General features: G+C 44.7%; 2 protein-coding genes across 2 annotated transcripts in view; both read right to left on the bottom strand.

Annotated features, from left to right (window-relative positions):
- Positions 1-5,092: 5,092 nt before the first annotated feature.
- On the bottom strand, positions 5,093-10,094 carry ZC3H10 (zinc finger CCCH-type containing 10). Its single transcript, XM_006859414.1, has 3 exons — positions 10,032-10,094; positions 9,209-9,272; positions 5,093-7,089 (listed from the first exon to the last, which is right to left on the bottom strand). The coding sequence occupies exon 3, from the start codon at positions 7,032-7,034 to the stop codon at positions 5,730-5,732; it is 1,305 nt and encodes a 434-aa protein (XP_006859476.1). The 5' UTR covers positions 7,035-7,089; positions 9,209-9,272; positions 10,032-10,094; the 3' UTR covers positions 5,093-5,729.
- A 4,824-nt stretch (positions 10,095-14,918) lies between these two features.
- PA2G4 (proliferation-associated 2G4, 38kDa) overlaps positions 14,919-18,984 on the bottom strand; it is an 8,340-nt gene continuing 4,274 nt past the window's right edge. Inside the window, exons 6-13 of the mRNA XM_006859413.1 lie at positions 16,922-16,985; positions 16,644-16,722; positions 16,427-16,505; positions 16,208-16,341; positions 15,921-16,015; positions 15,667-15,794; positions 15,456-15,509; positions 14,919-15,248 (exon numbers count right to left, since the gene is read on the bottom strand). Coding sequence (XP_006859475.1) covers positions 15,183-15,248; positions 15,456-15,509; positions 15,667-15,794; positions 15,921-16,015; positions 16,208-16,341; positions 16,427-16,505; positions 16,644-16,722; positions 16,922-16,985 — 699 coding nt within the window. The 3' untranslated portion in view covers positions 14,919-15,182. The remainder of the gene's footprint in view (positions 15,249-15,455; positions 15,510-15,666; positions 15,795-15,920; positions 16,016-16,207; positions 16,342-16,426; positions 16,506-16,643; positions 16,723-16,921; positions 16,986-18,984) is intronic.

Raw genomic sequence — 18,984 nt, 5'->3', positions numbered from 1 at the left:
TGCAGGAAAAATTACGTTTTTCTAAGAATTTTCTGACCCTGAGGAAGTGCTTAGGACATTTAGATGAAGCCATGAGTAGTGAGATGACTCATTGGGAAATTGGGGATATAGTCAGGATAGAACTAATGGATAGATTGTACTGTGTAGGTTCAGGAAAGGAAGAGTGCAGATACACTAATGACTATTACTGTTAGTAATACCTTAGAGGTAGGCGGTTGTCTGGGGACCTAAAAACTACTTGGAAGCAGGAGAGGTGTAGGTTGGACACTAGGTGGAGACAGAATTTAATTTAATGCAGTATTGTTATGTGCTGTCCAGTCGGTTCCGACTCATAGAGACCCTGTATAGAGGTTCAAAGGAGCATATGGTTGTTGTTGTGTCGTTGAAACAATTCCGACCCGTAACGACCCTGTACAGGGTTTCCAAGGCTGTAAATCTAGATGGGAGTAGAAAGCCTCATCTTTCTCCCGCGAAGCGCCTGGTAGTTTTGAACTGCTGACCTTAAGGTTCGCAGCCCGATTTGTAACCTACGCTACCAGAGCTCTATGCAGTATGGTAGTGGTGGTTATTTGATGTGGAGTCGGTTGTGAATCATAGTGATCCAGTATAGGATTTCCTTTAAGGGAGCAGAAAGCCTCATCTGTCTCCTAGGGAACAGCTGATAATTTCAAACTGCTAACCTTGGGGTTGGCAGCCTGGACTTGTAACCACTACACTACCAGAGCTCCTTTTAATGCAGTATGTTGTTGTTAAGTGCCTTCGAGTCAGTTTTGACCCATAGTGGTTCAAACCAACTTTGTAGTCCAGCACATTAACCCACAGTGCCACACCAGGACTCCTATATGTAGGGTCTATTGTGTTACTGTTTGATGCAGCAGGGTAGCCTGGGTTGATTGTTGGGGAGAGACTAGATCTACAGCTAATAAATTGTCTGACTCTGCAGGGCATAGATTTCATCAGGCTGTGTTTCATCAAAGCTACTTAAAACCTGATCCGCCCACTCACTCTCCTGTTTTCACACTTCCTTTTTTTCTACTTCCCTTCCCCATGGCTGACGGTACCTAGCTGCTATATTCAGTTCACAGAACTGTATAAACACTTATACAATTAAAGTGTATAAGGAACACTTTTCTGTCTCCCAAATCTTTCATAACCCCAGTAGTGAGCAAGTAGAAAAGGGACCCAACGAGCTTAGAGGAGGTATGATCTGCTTGCCAACTAATAAAGCAGAACTGTACTAGAAAAGGAGTCCCAGCGTGGTGCTGTAGGATAAGCCATGGACTGAAAGGTTGGTTTGAACCGCAAGGTCGGGGGTTCAAATTCATCAGACAGGGTTGCAATGAGTTGGAAGCAACTTGATGGCCCTTAGCAACGTACTAGAAAAACCAAAGAAACTTAACAGGGTAACCTCTCTAAACTGACGTTTTAGTGTAGGGAAGATGAGTGTAGAGGGTTAGGGAGGTTCCATTCCAAACCTCTCCTTCCTCACCGCATGCAGCGCATCAGACCTCCTATTGAAAATGGTGTATATGGGATGAAAGCTCACCCTTGGGAAGGCCTCATCCCAGCTGGGGCCCAGGAGCCACGGCTCAGCAGCTGCAATGCAGGCACCAGAACAAGTAAACAGGGTGGGTCCCTGCCCATTGACAATACTGTGGTCAGGTGCCACCTGGTGGTGATAAGTAGGTAGTGGATCACAGGAAGGGCTGGTTCATTTATTAGAGAAATATCTTAAAGGGTGGGGCATAAGTGAGGTGAGATTGTACTGAAACTTCCTGGATATATTATCTGCATTTATACGTAAACAATAATTGTCTCCTATGAGAGACAGAGGGTCAGAGATGTGGTATTCTAATCCCAGCCTAGAAAGGGCAATAAGATTTTCAAAAATTTCTTCTGTGTTATTTCAAGGTACTTCAAAGTTGTAGTCCCATTGTCAGTTAGCCTATTATGGTAACTTTCTTATACCAACTCTGTGGTCAAACTGCCTGACTAGAATCCTAAGACCATTCCTCACTGTTGTTAAGTGCTGTTGACTCAGTTCTGACACATGGCGGTGGTGGTGATGTGCCGTGGAGTCAGTTCCAACCCATAGCAACTGTCTATAAAATTTCTGAGGAGCAGTTGATGGGTTTGAACTGCTGACCCTGAGGTTCAAGCTGACCTTATAGTCCAGCGCCTTATCCTGCAACTCCACTCCAGGACCCTGGAATATTGGGCAAGTTATTACTCTTGAGCTTGCTTTCCCATATGCAAAAAGGGTATAATAATAGTACCTATTGTATATCAATGGACTCCTGGTGTGGCGCTGTAGGATTAGCACTACACTGTGAACCACAAGGTCAACAGTTCAAACCCACCAGCTGTTCCTCAGAAACCCTATACAGGGTCACTATGAGTTGGAACCCACTTGAAGGCACTTAAAAGTAAATTGTATCATTACATATGAAGTGCCTAGAACAATGTCTTGGCTTTTACTGTTGTTGTTGCTGTTATATGCCATTCAGTCGGTTCTCACTCATAGGAACCCTGTATAGGGTTTCTGAGGAACTGCTGGTGAGTTTGAGCTGCTGACCTGGCAGTTCAAAGGGACCTTGCAATCCAGTGCTTATCCTACAGTGTAACAATAAGTGTTAACTAACATTAAGCTGGTAAATGTTCACTTTTAGAATTTCCTTTTTCTCTACTAAGTAGCAACACAGACCCTTTTGTTCTTTCCTCCACAGGGTAGCCCATCTATTGGATTTCCCTGAAATCTTCTCATGGCATTTTTCTTCAGTTATACCACTGTTTTTGTCAATGGCCTTCTTAAAACCCTAATATTCAAAAGTGTTTCCACATATGAGCATAACATATAAGAACTGTATGTACAACCCATGACTACAACTCATGAGCATATTACCCTGGTTGGCGCTATACGATAAGCACAAAGTGGGTTTGAACTACAAAGTCAGCAGTTCAAACTCACCAGCTGCTCTTCGGAAACTCTATGCAGGGCCGCTGCGAGTTGGAACTGACTGGATGGCAATTAATAACAATAAGAAGGGCCAAGAATGCCCCATGGGTAAACAAAATAGCAGACTCCTTAATAAATGCTAATTGAGACATTAATGAGGGCCCAAGATTTAAATTTTGCAGACAATTGGAAGTTCTGCTAGGTTGTTATGTGAGCTATTGCTAATGAAATGTTAACAGTGGGAGGCCCAGTGTTTTCCAGTCAATTCAATTGACAGACACTTTGAGTATTATTTAGTACTTTCCTCATTACTGTTGATAATGGGCTTTTACATGTTTACCCAAATTATTTTTGTTTTTAATAAGGCATGGCCCTTGGACATATGACTACATCACTAGAGACTTCTGTAACATAAATGTACTAATACAATTTGCTGGGTAAAACTACCGTTCTAATTCCACCAAGCTCTTATATTAACTGACCCAGAATTTTTTATCTGCAATGACTTAGCAGGTGAGAAAGAGGAAAGCAGCTCTTTACATCTGGTAACTGGTCTTCCCCAGCTAAACTCTAGGGTTATTAGGAGCTCATCTGGCTCTCACAGCTAGACCATGATGTTCTACACAGGCTTACAGATACCAACATCAGTCACTATGAAGTGAGACAAAAAAACAAGACCACTTCATAATTTTAAGCAACTAGGTCTGTGTGCAAACCACAAAATACTACACATCTCCTCTCCCAGGTGATGAGTGACAGCTGTACTTTTTTGCCAGTTACAACCTTAGCCTTGCTCTAGTCTACCTTCATTCTAGATAAAAGATACCCATAAAATTATCCCTGCTTCCTTGACAGCACCCAATCTGGAATGAATCACCTCTTCCTTGAACCTTCCCAATATCACTTAACCAAAGTCTAAATCCTTCAAGTCCTTTCTAACTCCTTCTTGCCGAGACACACCACTGTTCCCCATGGTGTGTGCCTGCACAGCAATAGTATTAAACCCAACTTGTTAAGCTAGATGTGTATCCTGGTAGTTGTTAGAAAGAGTACATTAATACAGGGCATGCAATACCTAGTTTCCTAAATCTACTTTAAAAATACTTGGCAAACAGGAAAGAGTTAGTTTGTCAGGACTTAAATCATGTTGGTATCTATGATCATTTTTGTTATTCTTCTCTAAATATTCATAAACCACCTCTTTTGATAATCAAGAATGTTGCCAGAAAAAACCATTAAGCTTATCAATGTCTTTCTATAAACCACAGTTATTTTTCTACTTTTATTCTTTAGACCTACTCTTTTATTTTAATCACTGGCCTTAACTTAGGTTTCCATGCCCAGATATAACTTAAGTAATCAGCTGACCAGGAAAGCAAGAAGTAGCAAGAGGTATATTGAGGAAGCATGATCCAGGATCACTTTCTCTACCTCTAAATATGCTCTTCCATTAGATAAGACACCTGAGCTGTTTCCTCTAAACCCCCCCACCAAGTCATAAACTGATGAGGATCTGAAGTTTCATTATTGGGATCTCTAACCTTTTGATCCTTAAATGGATTTAAAACCTTCTCTGGTTCTATTTGGAGGCATCTGGAATGGATAAACCCTGAGGTTTGTGTCCCCAGAAGAACTCTCCTTTTCTCAACACCTCCCAAAGCTTTAAGGATTAAGGCATTGGCCACTGAGGAAAAAGGATAGGAGGGACATAACTGCCATCAACAATTCTGAGACAACCACCACCTGCCCTGCTCTTTTTGAAAAAGGAAAGGATTTCTCAACTATGTTAACATCGTATTCTCATCACATGTATCCACTTCAGTACTTGCCCCCCTAAATGACCCTAGGAGCCCTGGTTACCAAGACAACCTGGGAATAGCACATGCAGACAGAGACCAGAAACAGATGGGATTATTTTTAGACTAGACCAGGTGGCTCCAATGGTTTTACCCCACAAAGTGCCTTCTCCAAAGTTCCACTTGGTCATGTTCTGGGTCCCTATCTTTCACTGGTCTTTGTCCAAACTTACCTTATCCTAGCTATGTGAGGGTAGGGTCTCTATCCCATTTTAGCAGATCTACTTTCCACTCCCATCATCCCAACAGCGACTAGCTAAGCAATTTTTGACTACCTCCATTTGTTAAAAATAATTTTTTATTTCTTTGGAAAGTGGTGGGCCCTGCCCTATGGATTTCCAGCCCAAACCAAGGTAATGAATGCTCCCCTGGCCTTTGGGCTACAGTACTATGGTTCCCGCCTTCCCAGCGGCCCAGGAGTAATTTCTATATTGTCCAACTCAACTAGACTCAATGTTGCCTGAAGGCTCCTATCAGGCCTTCTCTCCTGGCCATCAGAGAACTTTCCATCTTTCCTGGCTTTCCCTCTGAATAGAGCGTTTTGTTTTCCTTCCAAAGCCAGTGCTGGAACCTGTGCTGTACAGAAGAGAGGACATGGCCAGGGAGTCCTCAACTTCCCATCAGGGGACATAGAGTCCCTAGGGCAGTCCTTCCTCTCTGCTGGCTTCAGTTTGTACTCCCATGCAAGCCTCTTCTTTGAGGCTTGAAGGAAGATGGACAAGAGGACCCTTGTGAAAGGGAGGTGAGAAAAAACCCACCAGCCCAATCCCTTCTCAGAAGCATACTCCTGGTAGTCTCTTGTCCAGTCCAAGTAGGCCCTTCAGACAGGACCAGCAAGGACTAGGTGAATGAGCGAGTTAAGAGCCCCTTGATCCCAGCCCTAGAAGGTTATACCAGAGGAGTGTCCAGTTGTTCCATCAGTGAGGCATGGCTGTGATTCGCATGCTCTGGGAAGCGATAGGGTAAGTCACCATAGGGGTGGTGGTGTGGCTCATTGTGATTCCTGCCAAAGGCTGGGCCATTGATACAGCCACAGGGGCCACAGGGGCCACAGATACAGCCACAGGAGCCATGGACACAGGTGGAGGTGCCATTCCCTGGGCGATTGTTTGAGCCAGAGCAGCTGACAGTGGCGTGATCTCTGGGTTCAAGTGTGGAGGCGGGGGTGGTGGAGCAGCAGGTGGTGCAGCATTGGTTGGGGGTGCAGCCGGAGCTCCAGCGGGGGCCACCAGTTCTTGCTGGGATACAGGACGGGGCTGGAGAGCCTGGCTGCTGAGAGTAGTGTGAGTCTGAGCAATGCCATGGTTAAAGGTGGTGACAGTGCCCACAGTGGGGGCCAGAGTCTGCTCAGTGGCTGGTGCAGTAGAGCTCAGGGTCATAACCTTGGCCTGATTACGAAACTGGGCATTTTGTTCCAGCAGCACCTCATTAGTGGCCAGCAGGTTGCTGACCTGCTTCTTTAGCTCCTCCACCCGCTTCCTGAGCATGGCATTCTCCTCCTCTAGTAGTCTGCACTCCACTCCTCGGGATGAAGCCAGGTTGTAGTCATAGGATTCAAAATGGGGACCATCTGGAGGACAACATCCACCTCTCCGACGCTTGGGGCCTGGCTCATGGTCCTCAAAGCCCCTGTCAGGGAGATCGTAGATATCATAGAGATCATGACGTCGCCCTGGGGGGACTGGGCCTGCTGAACCCCCACCACCTGTTCCTCCACTCCGAGTATCAAACTCAAAATCCCGCTGCAGGTGACGGAATTTGCACTTGGCTCCTCTCTGACAATCCCCCTTGAGGAAGTCACGGCAGATAGGGACTTCCTCTTTGCCATTAGGTAGGTCAGCTGGTGAAAGGCCCAAGCCAGCTGCCACTTTCTGCCTCAGCCGAGGGGGAAGCTCTCCGGTCTTCTTATAACCATCTTCATCTTCTTTGGAGCCATGAATGAATCGGCAGTTTGGGCGGCTACACTCCTTGTTCTGGAAGTCATGACAGAAGATGAACTCATTTTTGCTCACCCCCAAGTTGGACACCTCGCTCATGTCTGGATGGCGATAGCGGCAACGTTTGCCTCGCTTGCACACATTTCTCAGGAAGTCTCTGCAGATGGCATCTGAGTTGGCCCCAACACTGCCTGTCCCTGCCCCACTGGCTTCCTCGCTGCCACTCCCTCCAGGACCTCCACTGCTGCTCCCAGTGCCGTTGGCATAGTTGTCCCGGTCAGGCATCCTGGTCCCCCCCAACTCAGGGCTTTCTTCCTTTTCTTGCCACTCTTGGTGACAGCTAGGAAAAAGGAAAGCTGCGTCAAACAGGAGTCTTCTAGCAAGGCCACCACTCTTCTTTACTAAGAGCAGGGCAGTTAAAACAGAGGCAGGCTTGAGGGGAAATGGCTTTGGAGATAGATAATCTAAGGGACAAGGATTCTTGTTTGGACTGGCTGGTTCCTTAGGAGTCCCCGCCCCAGGCCCTTGAGCACCTGGTCTGGGTCAGAATGATTCACAGTTGCCTGGCTAACAGAGGAGGGCGGGAGCTGGGGTGAAGCCACCTCAACTCAATAGTGATAGGCTGGTCCAGGAGGGGGAAGGGAGAGAATAGTGTTAAATTTTATCTCCCCTTTTAAGCTGACCTTAATAAAGTTGTGGAAGTGAAATTAAAACTAGTGTTTAAATAAACTGTGAGGAGAAGGCGTGGTGGCCAAAATAAGCTGGTGAGCTACTAGGAGACACTGGTGGTAAAACCAGCTGTGGTGGCATAGCGGGCTAAGTGTTAGGCCAGTTGACAGTTCAAACCCATCAGCTGCTCTGTGGGGGAAAGAAGACACCATCTACTCACATAAAGACTGTGTACTGGAAACCCAAAATAGTAGTTCTACTCTGTTCTATAGGGTCACTATGAGTTGGGATCTACTTGAGGGCAGTGGTGGATGGTGGTAAAACAATATCCCTTCTCCAATGGGTTCTTAGGTGAGGGCTCTAAAACCCAAGAAATCCTGGGTGAAAATGTGATCAGCATGAAGCCAGGTCCTGAACTTGCATTCTCTCCTCACCCACCAATACTCTCAACCAAGGAGAACAGCCTCCCTCCCACAAGGACAGCCCCCTTTCCTGGAAGAAAGTTCTACAGATAGAATCTCTACTTCTTGGCCTCAGGACAAAACCATTTGTGGAAAAGTCAAGGTGGGAGAAAGGAGTTAATTAACCCTCTAGAAACAAAAGATTTTTCTTTCCCCAATCTATTATATCTTCTTCCTGCCCTCCTCCTATGGGATGGATGATTCCACTGACATCAAATAACATCATTCCTCACCCCATAAAGATCCTCTTTATTTATGTTGTTGTTGTTGTTAAGTGCCATCAAGTCGGGTCCGACCCATAGACTCCATAAAAGCTTTTTAAATCTTCTATTTCCCAAGAGAGATTAGGTATGTCAGTCAGTCCACTGTCCTGGTTCTAACACCCCCACCCCGGCAACTCCACGAGATTGGGAGACCATGCTACCAACCACGTGCCTGACCTAAAACTTTCCTAAGCAGTGTTCAGACTCCCCCTGCTGTACAAACAGAAAAACTTCAAATTGCTTTCACCTGAGTATAAGGCTTTTAGGAGTCCGGTGTGCTGTAAAATAAGCACTGGGCTGTTCACTTCAAGGTCGGTGGTTCAAACCCACAAACCACTCCTAGAAAACCCTATACAGGGTTTGAGTCTGAGTACTATGAATCTGATAGGAGTTCTGGTAGCATAGTGGTTACAAATGGGGCTGTGAATGTCAAGGTCAGCAGTTTGAAACTACCAGCTGTTCTGTGGGAGAAAGATGAGGCTTTCTGCTCCCGTAAAGATTTACAGCCTCGGAAACCCTGTACAGGGTCGCTATGAGTCAGAACAGACTCCACGGCACACAGCCACTACTATGACTCTGAATTGACTCTAAAAACAACTAGGCTTTTGAGGGCCCTGATGGCACAGTGGCTTAAACATCATTTTCTCCTATAAATATTTATAGCTTCAGAAATCCTAAGAAGTCATTCCACTTTGTTCTGTATGGTCACTCTGAGTCACAATAGACTCGATGATAATGGCTACAACTTCATTTCTTTGGCTTTTGTCCCCTTCCCAACTGCCTTGACTTTACCATCAGATACCCCTACTATGAACTGAACTGACCAGACCAGAAGACAGTTACCAAATAGTCTATAAGGGAGGAGTCCTTTCTTCTCCAAAAGGAAGTAACCCTAGAACAACAAACATTCAAGGAAAGGGGTGGCAAAAGAGAAGCTGTAACTTTTTTACCAAAAGGGAAATCGCAAAGTGAACAAATTCCCATCTAATCCAAGCCCGATCCATGAAATGAGCTCATCCTAAGCAAATAATCCTCCCCACCCAAACCTCCCAGGATTATTCAATACCTGAGGTAGCTCAGGTGAAGTCCAGGCCTCCTGTGGGTCTCCACCTCCACATCACTGCTGGGTTCTGAACAGGAGAAAACAGACTTGGGTGGGAAAAGGTGTAAGACTGGAGGACTGTGGGGTAGTTGTCACAAGAATGAAGTCTGACAAAAAGGCAAGAGCTCTGGGAACTTCAAATTTTTCTTAGGGTTCAAAACTATACTTTTCAACCAGTCAAAGGGAGAAGCTGCCAATAAAAATAATAAAGTTTAGAACTAATCTGGAGGTGAGAGGATGGATGGGAAAACAATGAATGCCTTAGGGATGTACCCTTTTCAAAATGAAGGAGAATGTGGGAATCAGATTTCGGCCTAGGGTTGGGGTTAGGAACTCCGAAAGAGAAACTGTGCAAGGTCAGTGACTAAACGTGCAATGGGACGGCAGATTAGACTTGGGGGCGGTGATTATGACGCTTCGCAACATCCCAGAGTTTGTAAAGAAAGCCCTAAGAGTTTCTCCGCAGCAAGTCTTCCAGGTTTCGGGCAGTGCCGCCGGCGCCGAGCAGTGGGACAGCAGAAAACACCACTGGGAGCACGAAATGAAACGTGGGGAACTAAACTCCAGGTGACATCGAGCTGAGAGGATGGGCAGGGCTGTGACGTCACGGAGCTGGCGTTTGCTCGTTAAGTAGGATCGGTGAGAAAAAGGGTTCGGTCCTGGGGTGTGAGATATAGCCAGATAGTTTCTGGGGGGCCATGTGCTGACCGGCCGAGTCCAGTAGCTGGGCTGGCCCGACTCCTCCCCTCCGGGCGCGGCCTCCACCTAACTCTCCCGCCTCCCTCACCTGCCGCCGTCGCCGTAGTTGCTGCTGCCGCCTGCCGGTCCTCTAGCTTCGACAAAGAGCCGCCCACCCCGTAGTCCTTCCGCTTCCTGCGGAAGAAATGCCTCTCTAGCCACTAGACCCGGAACTGTACTCTATGGTGTGCCAAGTACTTGCGCAAAGCACAGGAAGTTCCCAGCAAGCCATGCGTGTCACCATGGCAACCCCACCAAAACAGCACTGCAAGATGCGGCGGCGTTATCGAACCATCCTGTAACCTGTCCCCATAAACGTACACAGAGTTCCTCTGCACTAAGCACCCGCTCCAGGGCCCGAGGCCGCACCCCACGGACCTGACTCTGTAGTCAAGTTGCCTAGCTTCAAGTCACTACTGACAGGGCACGCACAAAGATAGGGTATCTCCACCCAAGGAACCGTGAACATAAAAAAAAAAAATATCATAACACAAGACGATTTGATTCTTCAGCTAAGACAGAAGAGATGATTTATTGTACACGTTACATTCAGCCACAACAGAACAGAATTAGTCCAGAATGTCACAGGTCCAGGACAAAGGGTCAAAACGAACTGAATTGGTACAGCAAGGTGGGTCTCAGCTGTTCGTAGCGTTCGTCGAATGATGCGATGGAAGTTCTACACCCACTGAGCCTTAAGTTCTAGATAAGTCAACTTGCACCAGTGTCGCGGCCTCCGGCATTCTACATTCCTGCTGCTGTGGCTTCCGTGGGTGCACACGCTAGCCTTTACTTGGACCTCTGCCTCATCTTTCTTCTTTTGCGTTTCAGCCTGAAAAGTAAAGATACATGAATACAACTCATGTCTCCAAATCTTAGTTTTTTCTCCCACTTGATCGATTATATGTACACATTAACACATGGGATGGTAAAAAGTTATCCCCAATTTTTTTCAGCCGTCCTTTGTACTGGCACACTCCAACATACCTGCGCATTCGCTTCTTCCTCCACTGGCAACCGATAACAGAGAAAAAGAGTAACAGATGAGTAATTTCAGTAACAGGTTATGCAGGAATATCCAAAGCACTATTTAGGACAAGTAAGGTTGTTCGAATTTGAACAACCTTGGTCGTTGCACCCGCATCAATTTGGATCCCGATATAAACCTCGCATCTCACGTGGAGTCGTACCGACGGTATCCCTCCCAATATCATCTCTTCCCCAACATTTCTGCTTCCCCCCAGATAATATTCTTCACATCCCAGCAGCTCTTGGATTCCTTTGAGAACCAAAACGGTTCAGGAATCATGACGGACTTCCCTAGTCTGAATTTCCCCCACTCGCCAATTTTACAGCCTCAGCTCACTCTTCAGGACCGCTCACCTTGGCTCTCATGGCTCGGAGTCTTCTACGGGAAAAGAAAAAAGAGCTACAGTTAGTTTGGTGGGATGATGATACGCACAGCGGCCAGATGTTAACAGATTGTACGCAAACTTCAGAGCCACGAAAAACCTACCTAACAAGATGGCGCTAAGGCCAAGAGAGAGTCACAGCCTCTCTTTCTGCTATTTTATGGAACGCCTCGTGTCGTCACTTCCGTTGGCCAGCCCACCCGGGGGCGGGACTGCCTGAGCAGAGTAACAATGGTCTCAGGTAACTGGTTATTTGTTGAGCTGATGCAATCTCGACGCTCACTTGTTCTCTTGTAAAACAGTATTTAGAATTATATACCAGTTCCTCGTCACTCAAATTTCATTACGCTGACACGGAATCATTTTACATGACCATTTTTCAGTGTGGGTTCGGATGAGAAAAAGATAGTGACTTCCGACTTCCCCCTCGTTGCTTCATGGGAATTGCAGTTAACTGGCGAAATCCTCCATTTTACTGTCGGCTGTACTAAACAAAATTTCTAATTTGTCTTAATAGGTTGCCTTACTTTCTAAACGACTAGAGGGATGTTTGATTTCGAAACTTTAGGTGCTAGATGCTGTTGTTAAGTGCCGTGAAGTCGGTTCAGACTCTTAGTGACTTTAGGGTTTTCCGAGGAGCGATTGGTGAGGTTGAACCGTTAAACTTGTGGTTCAAAGCGACCTTGCAGTCTAGTACATTAACCAGCAGCGCCACACCAGGACTAGATGCTAGATCATGAAAAATGCTGATCCCTAAAACGTGGTAGGGGGAAAGCTCTCACTATTGGGGCTTAACATTTCCCCAAAACTCAGAATGGAATAGCTATTAGGAAAAAGCTGTTCCTAAAATTCAGAAAATGGAATAGCAGGCAACCAAAATCATTTCCCAGAGTCCTGGTGTGGCGCTGTGGGTTAATGAGCCCGACTGAAAAGTCAGTTTGAACTGCATGGTCGGCGGTTCAAACTCATCATCTGCTCCTTGGAAACCCTACACAGGGCGACTCATGACACAACAAAATCATTTCCCACAATGCCTTAAGCAGAAATGTCAATAGCATTCCAAGCCACAAAGCCAGGAATTTGTTAACATTTCATTAATCCTCTCCCTGTTAAGGGCCAGACTTATAATGAATCCTGTATAGAGCGTTGTTGTTGTGTTGTTAAGTGCCATTGAGTCGGTTCCGACCCATAGCGACCCTGTACAGGGTTTCCGAGGGTGTAAATCTTTACGGGAGTAGAAAGCCTCATCTTTCTCCCGCGGAGCAGCTGGTAGTTTCGAACCGCTGACCTTAAGGTTCGCAGCCCAATTCGTAACCACTACGCTAATAGAGCGTGGTTGTGGTGGTTATGTGCTGTTGAGTCGGTTCCGACCCATAGCGACCCTGTACAGGGTTTCTGAGGCTGTAAATCTTTACAGGAGCAGAACGCCTCATCTTTCTCCTGCGGAGCAGCTGGTAGTTTCGAACTGCTGGCCTTAAGGTTCACAGCCCTATTCGTAACCACTACACTAATAGAGCGTAGTGGTTACAAATTTGGCTGTGAACTGCTAGGTCAGCAGTTCAAAACTACCAGCGGTTCCGCGGGAGAAAGATGAGGCTTTCTGCTCCCGTAAAGATTTACAGCTTCGGAACCCCTGTGCAGGGTCGCTGAGTCGGAACCCACTCCACAGCACTTAACTAACCAAAAGGTGCAGTTTAATCCCAATAGTTGCTCTGCAGGTCAATGATGTGACAATCTACTTCAATCTAGATTTAATCTTGGAAATCCTCTGGGCAGTTCTAGTCTGGAGTTGGGACGGACTCAACAGTGAGTAGGTTTAAGTAATGTAGTATTGTCATCAGAGTCCCTGGCGTGATGCTGTAGGATAAGCACTTAACTGCTAACCACAGGTCAGTGGCTCAAACTCACCAGCTGCTCTTTGGAAAACATATACAGGGTCACTGAGTTGGAAATGACTTGATGGCACTAAAGGAATTGTCACCAGAGTATGATTAGCTTTTGAAAACAAATACAGGGGCTTCAAAGTTTGTGGAGAAATTCCATTATTTTTCAATCCCATTTTCCCATGAGTTCTTTGAATCCCCCTCATAGATATATTTTTAAATTCAAGCAGAATTTTTATTTAGTTTTCAGTAGTTGATTTCCTACTAATCTGTAATATATAAGGAGACCTATGGTCTTTTCGTTTTAGTATCTGGTCAGTAGTGCCTCACATGTAGTTAAGATATTTAAATGTTACATGATGTCGAGTTGGTTCTGATTAATCATGACCCTTTTAGGGCTTCTGAGGCTTTAAATCTTTGTGGAAATCTTTAAATCATTACTGATCCTATGGCGTCACTAGGCTCTCCTTCAGCAAGATATTTAAATGTAATCAACAAATAATCTGCAAGGCTCTGAAGCAACATAGAACAGCTAAAGAAATGCTTGAAAATGATTAATTTAGCCTCCTGAGATTATTACTTCAACAATAAAAACCTAAAGTCATCCTTCCTGGCTTTTTAAATCAATACTTCATATAATGTTTTTACAGTATATATTAACTGTCCTGGTCTTGAACAAAGTGTCAACAGCAAAAGGTACATTTGTATTTCAGAAAATTAAATCACCATCAAACTCCCATTTCCTACAGGTATTTTAGTATGTCATAATTCCCAGGATTTGTTTTACCCAGAAAGGCAAGAATACTAGTATGACACTGTATAAAGTTCAAACTGATTATCATTCACTGAATGGACACTCCCCCACCTCCACCAAAATAAGAGCAGCATAAAAATGCACATCAGTATGACCAAATCCAAATTTATTTTAATGCCATCTCATTTTCAATGTGTTTTAAAAAACCTCATAAGTTAGTGGGAGCCCTCCTTTCCTGTGAAAGCATGCCAGAGGTACTGAAATTCATCACCTTTCCCTCCAAACCCCCAGCAATTCAATGCAAGTCCACAGCTTCAGAAAGCCAGGAGTTGGCTTTTCAGTCAGTCTGCTCCTCTGGGTCCTGGACTTTCTTTCAAAAAGGAGAGGTCAGAATATCTCAAATGGGGAACAAAATCACAGTTGAGCTTCCAGCTCAGATAAGATGAAGCAAAGGAAGATCTCACACTAACTCTAAAGAAAAGGACATAGATGAAAAAATCCTGTAGAATAAAAATGGCTAGATTTACAAGTGAGGATTCATTTGACAGATGAGCATACCTTGGTAAATGCAGGCTCCAGCTCCTAAAAATAGGAGGGGCCTTACCAGATAGCTTAGACAGTAAGAATCTCTCATATGTGAATAAAAACAATTTGAAGAGTGGCTCTTCTATTTTGAGGCCAGATAAAATACATCTTAGGGGAATGAAGAAAGAGGAAAAAGCCCCAAACACATGATAAAATATTGACATTAAAGTAGCATAAAAAATCTCTCCGTTTTTAGCGGTAGTGGCTAATTTAGACTCCTTCCTGTTCTGCTATAGGGCCACAAATCTTGACCAAGCATAGTAGTAGAAAAAGGCTAGAAAGAGGGGCTTGAAGACGATGGATTTTGACTCCTGATTTTATTATTCAATTTCTTTTTTCTATTGAAAGTAGTCTTCGGTGTCTGGGAAGCCTGGCCTCCCAAGACCAGAGTCAGTTGGAGCTGGTTGTGTGGGAAAGGAATGGGTTGGGGATAGGGACTGGGGCAGGGAAACCCCACTCTGCTGGTGGTCCTGGATGAAAAAGACGAACTGCACTTCAGAGAGCATGGGGTGTGGTGGGAAAGGGGATGAGGCAGGAGCGGCAAGCTGGGGAGATTGGGACCAACCTCAGTCCCCAGCTTCATTCTCTTCTAATGTTTCTCCACTGGTGGCATTCTCTGCAGTCTTAGAGGCCTAATTTGGGGAAAAGAGAAAGAGAAGACCTGTTAGTTTCCAACTGCTTGGGGCAGTGTCTGAAGAACCAAGGACACAAATACCTTAATCATCTAGATCACGGCTGAGATGTACGGGGATAAGGACTTACAGAAATAGTTACCCCACCACCACCCAGGAAAGTGGATAAAGGTTCACCCTGCCACGTAGGGATGATCATTAATGCACCTTCTTTTTTTTCTTTTTCTGAGTTTTCCGGCTTGCAGAACTCTGAAGGAGAGCCTAAAGAATAAGACGAAGAGGCAACACATTTGAAGAATGTGAAGTAAACACTAAGGACTATTCTCAGTGTTGTAGCTCTTTTCAGAACTTTGCTGGCATTTCACCTTTGTTCCCAGGACAGGTGCCACGTCCTCCTTACTTTCAACCTCACACTAACCTTCAGTTCTGCATCCTGGACCTCCATCTCAGACTTGTAGAGGTCAGGCTTGAAGGGACCACTGGTTATCCTCATGGGGCCATTGGGCATGAGCAAAACTGTAAATTTAAACTGGGCAACAAATTCACCTATGGGAAAAACAATTGTCTTGATAAAATGTTCCTCATATTTAGCTCTTTTCTCAACATTAAAGGGATGGAAGAGATACAATAGAATTAGGGGGTCTAAAATCAAACGTTCTTTTTAGAACTCACCCTCCTTCTCATAGAGAACATTAAATGGTTGTAGCAATTCATGTTTGGCGCACTCCACCACACCCATCCGGGCCTTCTTCTCATCTTTAAATGCTCTGGGTAGAGGAAGAATCAAGGTATCCTTAACTCCCCATCAAATCTAAACATTTTATATTTTAAAGCGCTCCTAATGTTAGGTTTATGCTTTGGAGTGCTTTCCCGCTTTGATTAAGGCAAGGGGGAGAGGGCTAGGAGAGGAAAGTGTTCCTGGAGGCTGGTCTGTGGAGTCAGACTGCTACGTGCAGTACCTTAATGTAAATGGCATGGCATCAAAACGTCTTTCCACCTCACTGAAGAAGGCACGTGAAGTCTTCATTTTCAGGCCATATTGTTTAGAAGGGTCTCGTTTATAAATGGTGGTTCTCTGTCCTGCATCTTTGGCCTAAAAGAGGACGTGAGATCACAATTGGGCCTGTCTTCCAACACACGCTTAGTCATTATTCTTAGCTAGCTCTGGTAAGCCTCACCTTGCCCTCTCCTGAGCTGACAAGAACATCCACAGCATATACTTCATGTACTTCAAATTCAGCTTTTTCATGGTCCTTCCTACAAGGAATAGTGGTAACAATAACTACCAAGAGAAATAAGCCGTTCTAGGAGTTTAGAGTAGAAGACAGATGAGGTTAAGTTGGGAGTATGGAAGAAAAAGTTGATTATTAGTCTAGTATGATAAAAGGCACCTACTTCTGCTGGTCTGTGGGATTCTGGATAATGGTTTTTTCTCCATCAATGACATGCTGCTTCAATTGGTGTGACAGCATACCTATAGACAGGATAAAGTCTGTGGTACCAGCCAGCTGAAAACCCAAAAGGTTTCTAAATCCACCCAACTTAGTAGTTTGATGGCACAGGCAATGAGAAAGTGCCTGGCTCTGGAAACACAAGGCCCTGAGGCTTCAGTGAAAATCTTATTAACTCAAGCACTCATCCTTAGGCCTTCACCCTGTTACCCAAGGTCTCACCTTCTATTGGTGTGCAGTTAAATGAGTGGGCAACTTTGTTCCAGGCTTCTGTTACTTGTGTGTTCTAGAAGCAAAGGATAAAATAAAAAGGTTAGACATTAGGTCCTAATTAGTTCCCTACCCAGACAATATGAAACACTGAAGAGCTGAAAGTTCTAGTATCCTCTATTCACTGTAATGATTCTATGTTTTGTTTTGTTTTTTCCCCAATTCATAATTCTATATCCCTGTTGTTGTTAAGTGCCACTGAATGGGTTCTAACTCATAGGGACCCTGTATAGGATTTTCAAGGAGAGGCTGGTAGGTTTGAACCAGTGACCACGTGATTAGCAGTCTAGTGCTTTTCCTATAGTGTCACACCAGGACTCTTATCTACACACTTGCATATAATTTTACAAAGCTCTTTTACAAACTTGGTCTAAACATATAACAATTCTGGGCAAATCTAAATCCCAATCTAGAAATAAGCAGTGAAAAACTAACCATAGGTATTATTTGCTGCCAGGTACTATTCTAACCATTTTACATGATTTTAATTGCCACAAGTCTATAAGAATAGGCACAATTTTATTTTCCCCATATCACAGGTGAGGAAATTTGAGCTCAAATTTATTTTTAAACAGTAAAGAGCAGGAATGGGGTATGAACTCAGACAGTCTGATTATATAAATACAAATGAAAAATAATAGCTAACTTATGTACTTAGTATATATACCAGGCACAGTGCAAAGTACTTTATAATATTGTAGGAAGTAGATTACCATGATAGAGAAACTAAGACACATAAAGGTTAAATAAAAATAATGCAATTACAACAACAGCAGTCCAACTGACTAGTACAAAAACAAGCAAGTTGTTCCCCAGGAAGCCATCAAGCCAAGTGGTCAGGTCCCCTCAAGGAAAACCCCCTTCCAAGACTGAAACTCAAATGGAATACACTAGCAGACATAGGGTCCTGTTGCTAATCACACTGGTTACCAATAAGAAGAGGGGGAAAAACAGCAATGAAGTTGTGAACTGAGTCTGACTACATTCAATATACTCCTGTTAACCTGGATGGAGACCTAGTTAACCAGCAGTATGAGGAGACCTGGGGACTCCTGGGCCCAGGGGCAGGGACATGGCCCCAGAGGACTAGAACAGAGTGTGAAGCATCCAGCTGATATAAAGAGAGGGGGGATGCACAAGAACACCTGCATTTGCAGACAGTACCCATTTGACCTGGCATCAATGGCTGGATGATCAGAACACGACTAGAGTAAGAAAGAAAAGGAAAAAAAAAAAGGATAACCCACTATAAGTGGGTGATCTTGACCTATGCTTGTGGATGCAGTATGACAAAGGAGCTGACAAATCTTTACAATGGGATCATTCCCACCCCCTTGGTACATAGGGTCGACAGGGTGGGGGAACTTAGACATTGGCTACCCAAAATGGGGGGATTACAAAGGTAAGAAGTGACTGGCTTATAAGCTTTCAATAGGGAACCTAGATCCAGCAGATACAGGGAATTGTTTCCAACCTGTCTGGATGGGGTTGATAAAAGGTGTGGGAGAAAGGACTCTTGTGGTTCATTCAACAGGGAATGATTGCTCTCAGGTCTGACAGTGAGTGTTGGAAAGGTAAATGTAAATGTTTGGTAACAAAAGGAGGGGAGCAGCTGATTTTGCAGTGCAGGAGCAGAGATACCTGGAACCATCAAGGGAGAAAAGCAAAGTGCTGTGTCATGAGACTTAGGGACACTAGAGATGGAGGCAGAGGCAATGACATGGACAGAAGGAGCAGCTGGGGACTCTGGACTCAGGGAGGGAGAGGGGTTGTGTGCTGGCAGCTGGGAGGCAGGAGTATGGGGTGTACCCTTTGGTTGTTTGATGATGCATGCATGGGGGATTGTGATCATTGCAATGAAACAAAGTATGATAGGATGAATGTAAAGATGTTCACCCATGTAAACCAACATAATTCACAATAAAAAAAATGCAATAAAGGAATAATTCATTAAAAGTGAAAAGGAAATAAGAGCACAGCACAGGAAAATGGACAGTGAGTCTATTGAAATTTGC

The sequence above is a fragment of the Chrysochloris asiatica genome, unplaced genomic scaffold, assembly GCF_000296735.1.
Source record: "Chrysochloris asiatica unplaced genomic scaffold, ChrAsi1.0 scaffold00033, whole genome shotgun sequence".
NCBI classification, from domain to species: Eukaryota; Metazoa; Chordata; class Mammalia; order Afrosoricida; family Chrysochloridae; genus Chrysochloris; species Chrysochloris asiatica.
The sequence above is the reverse complement of the archived record's forward strand: the minus strand, read 5'-3'. Positions and strand labels throughout refer to the sequence as shown.

Excerpts from the sequence above, each read along its gene's own strand:
- ZC3H10 (XM_006859414.1), bottom strand. The coding sequence starts at position 7,034 with ATGCCTGACCGGGACAACTATGCCAACGGCACTGGGAGCAGCAGTGGA.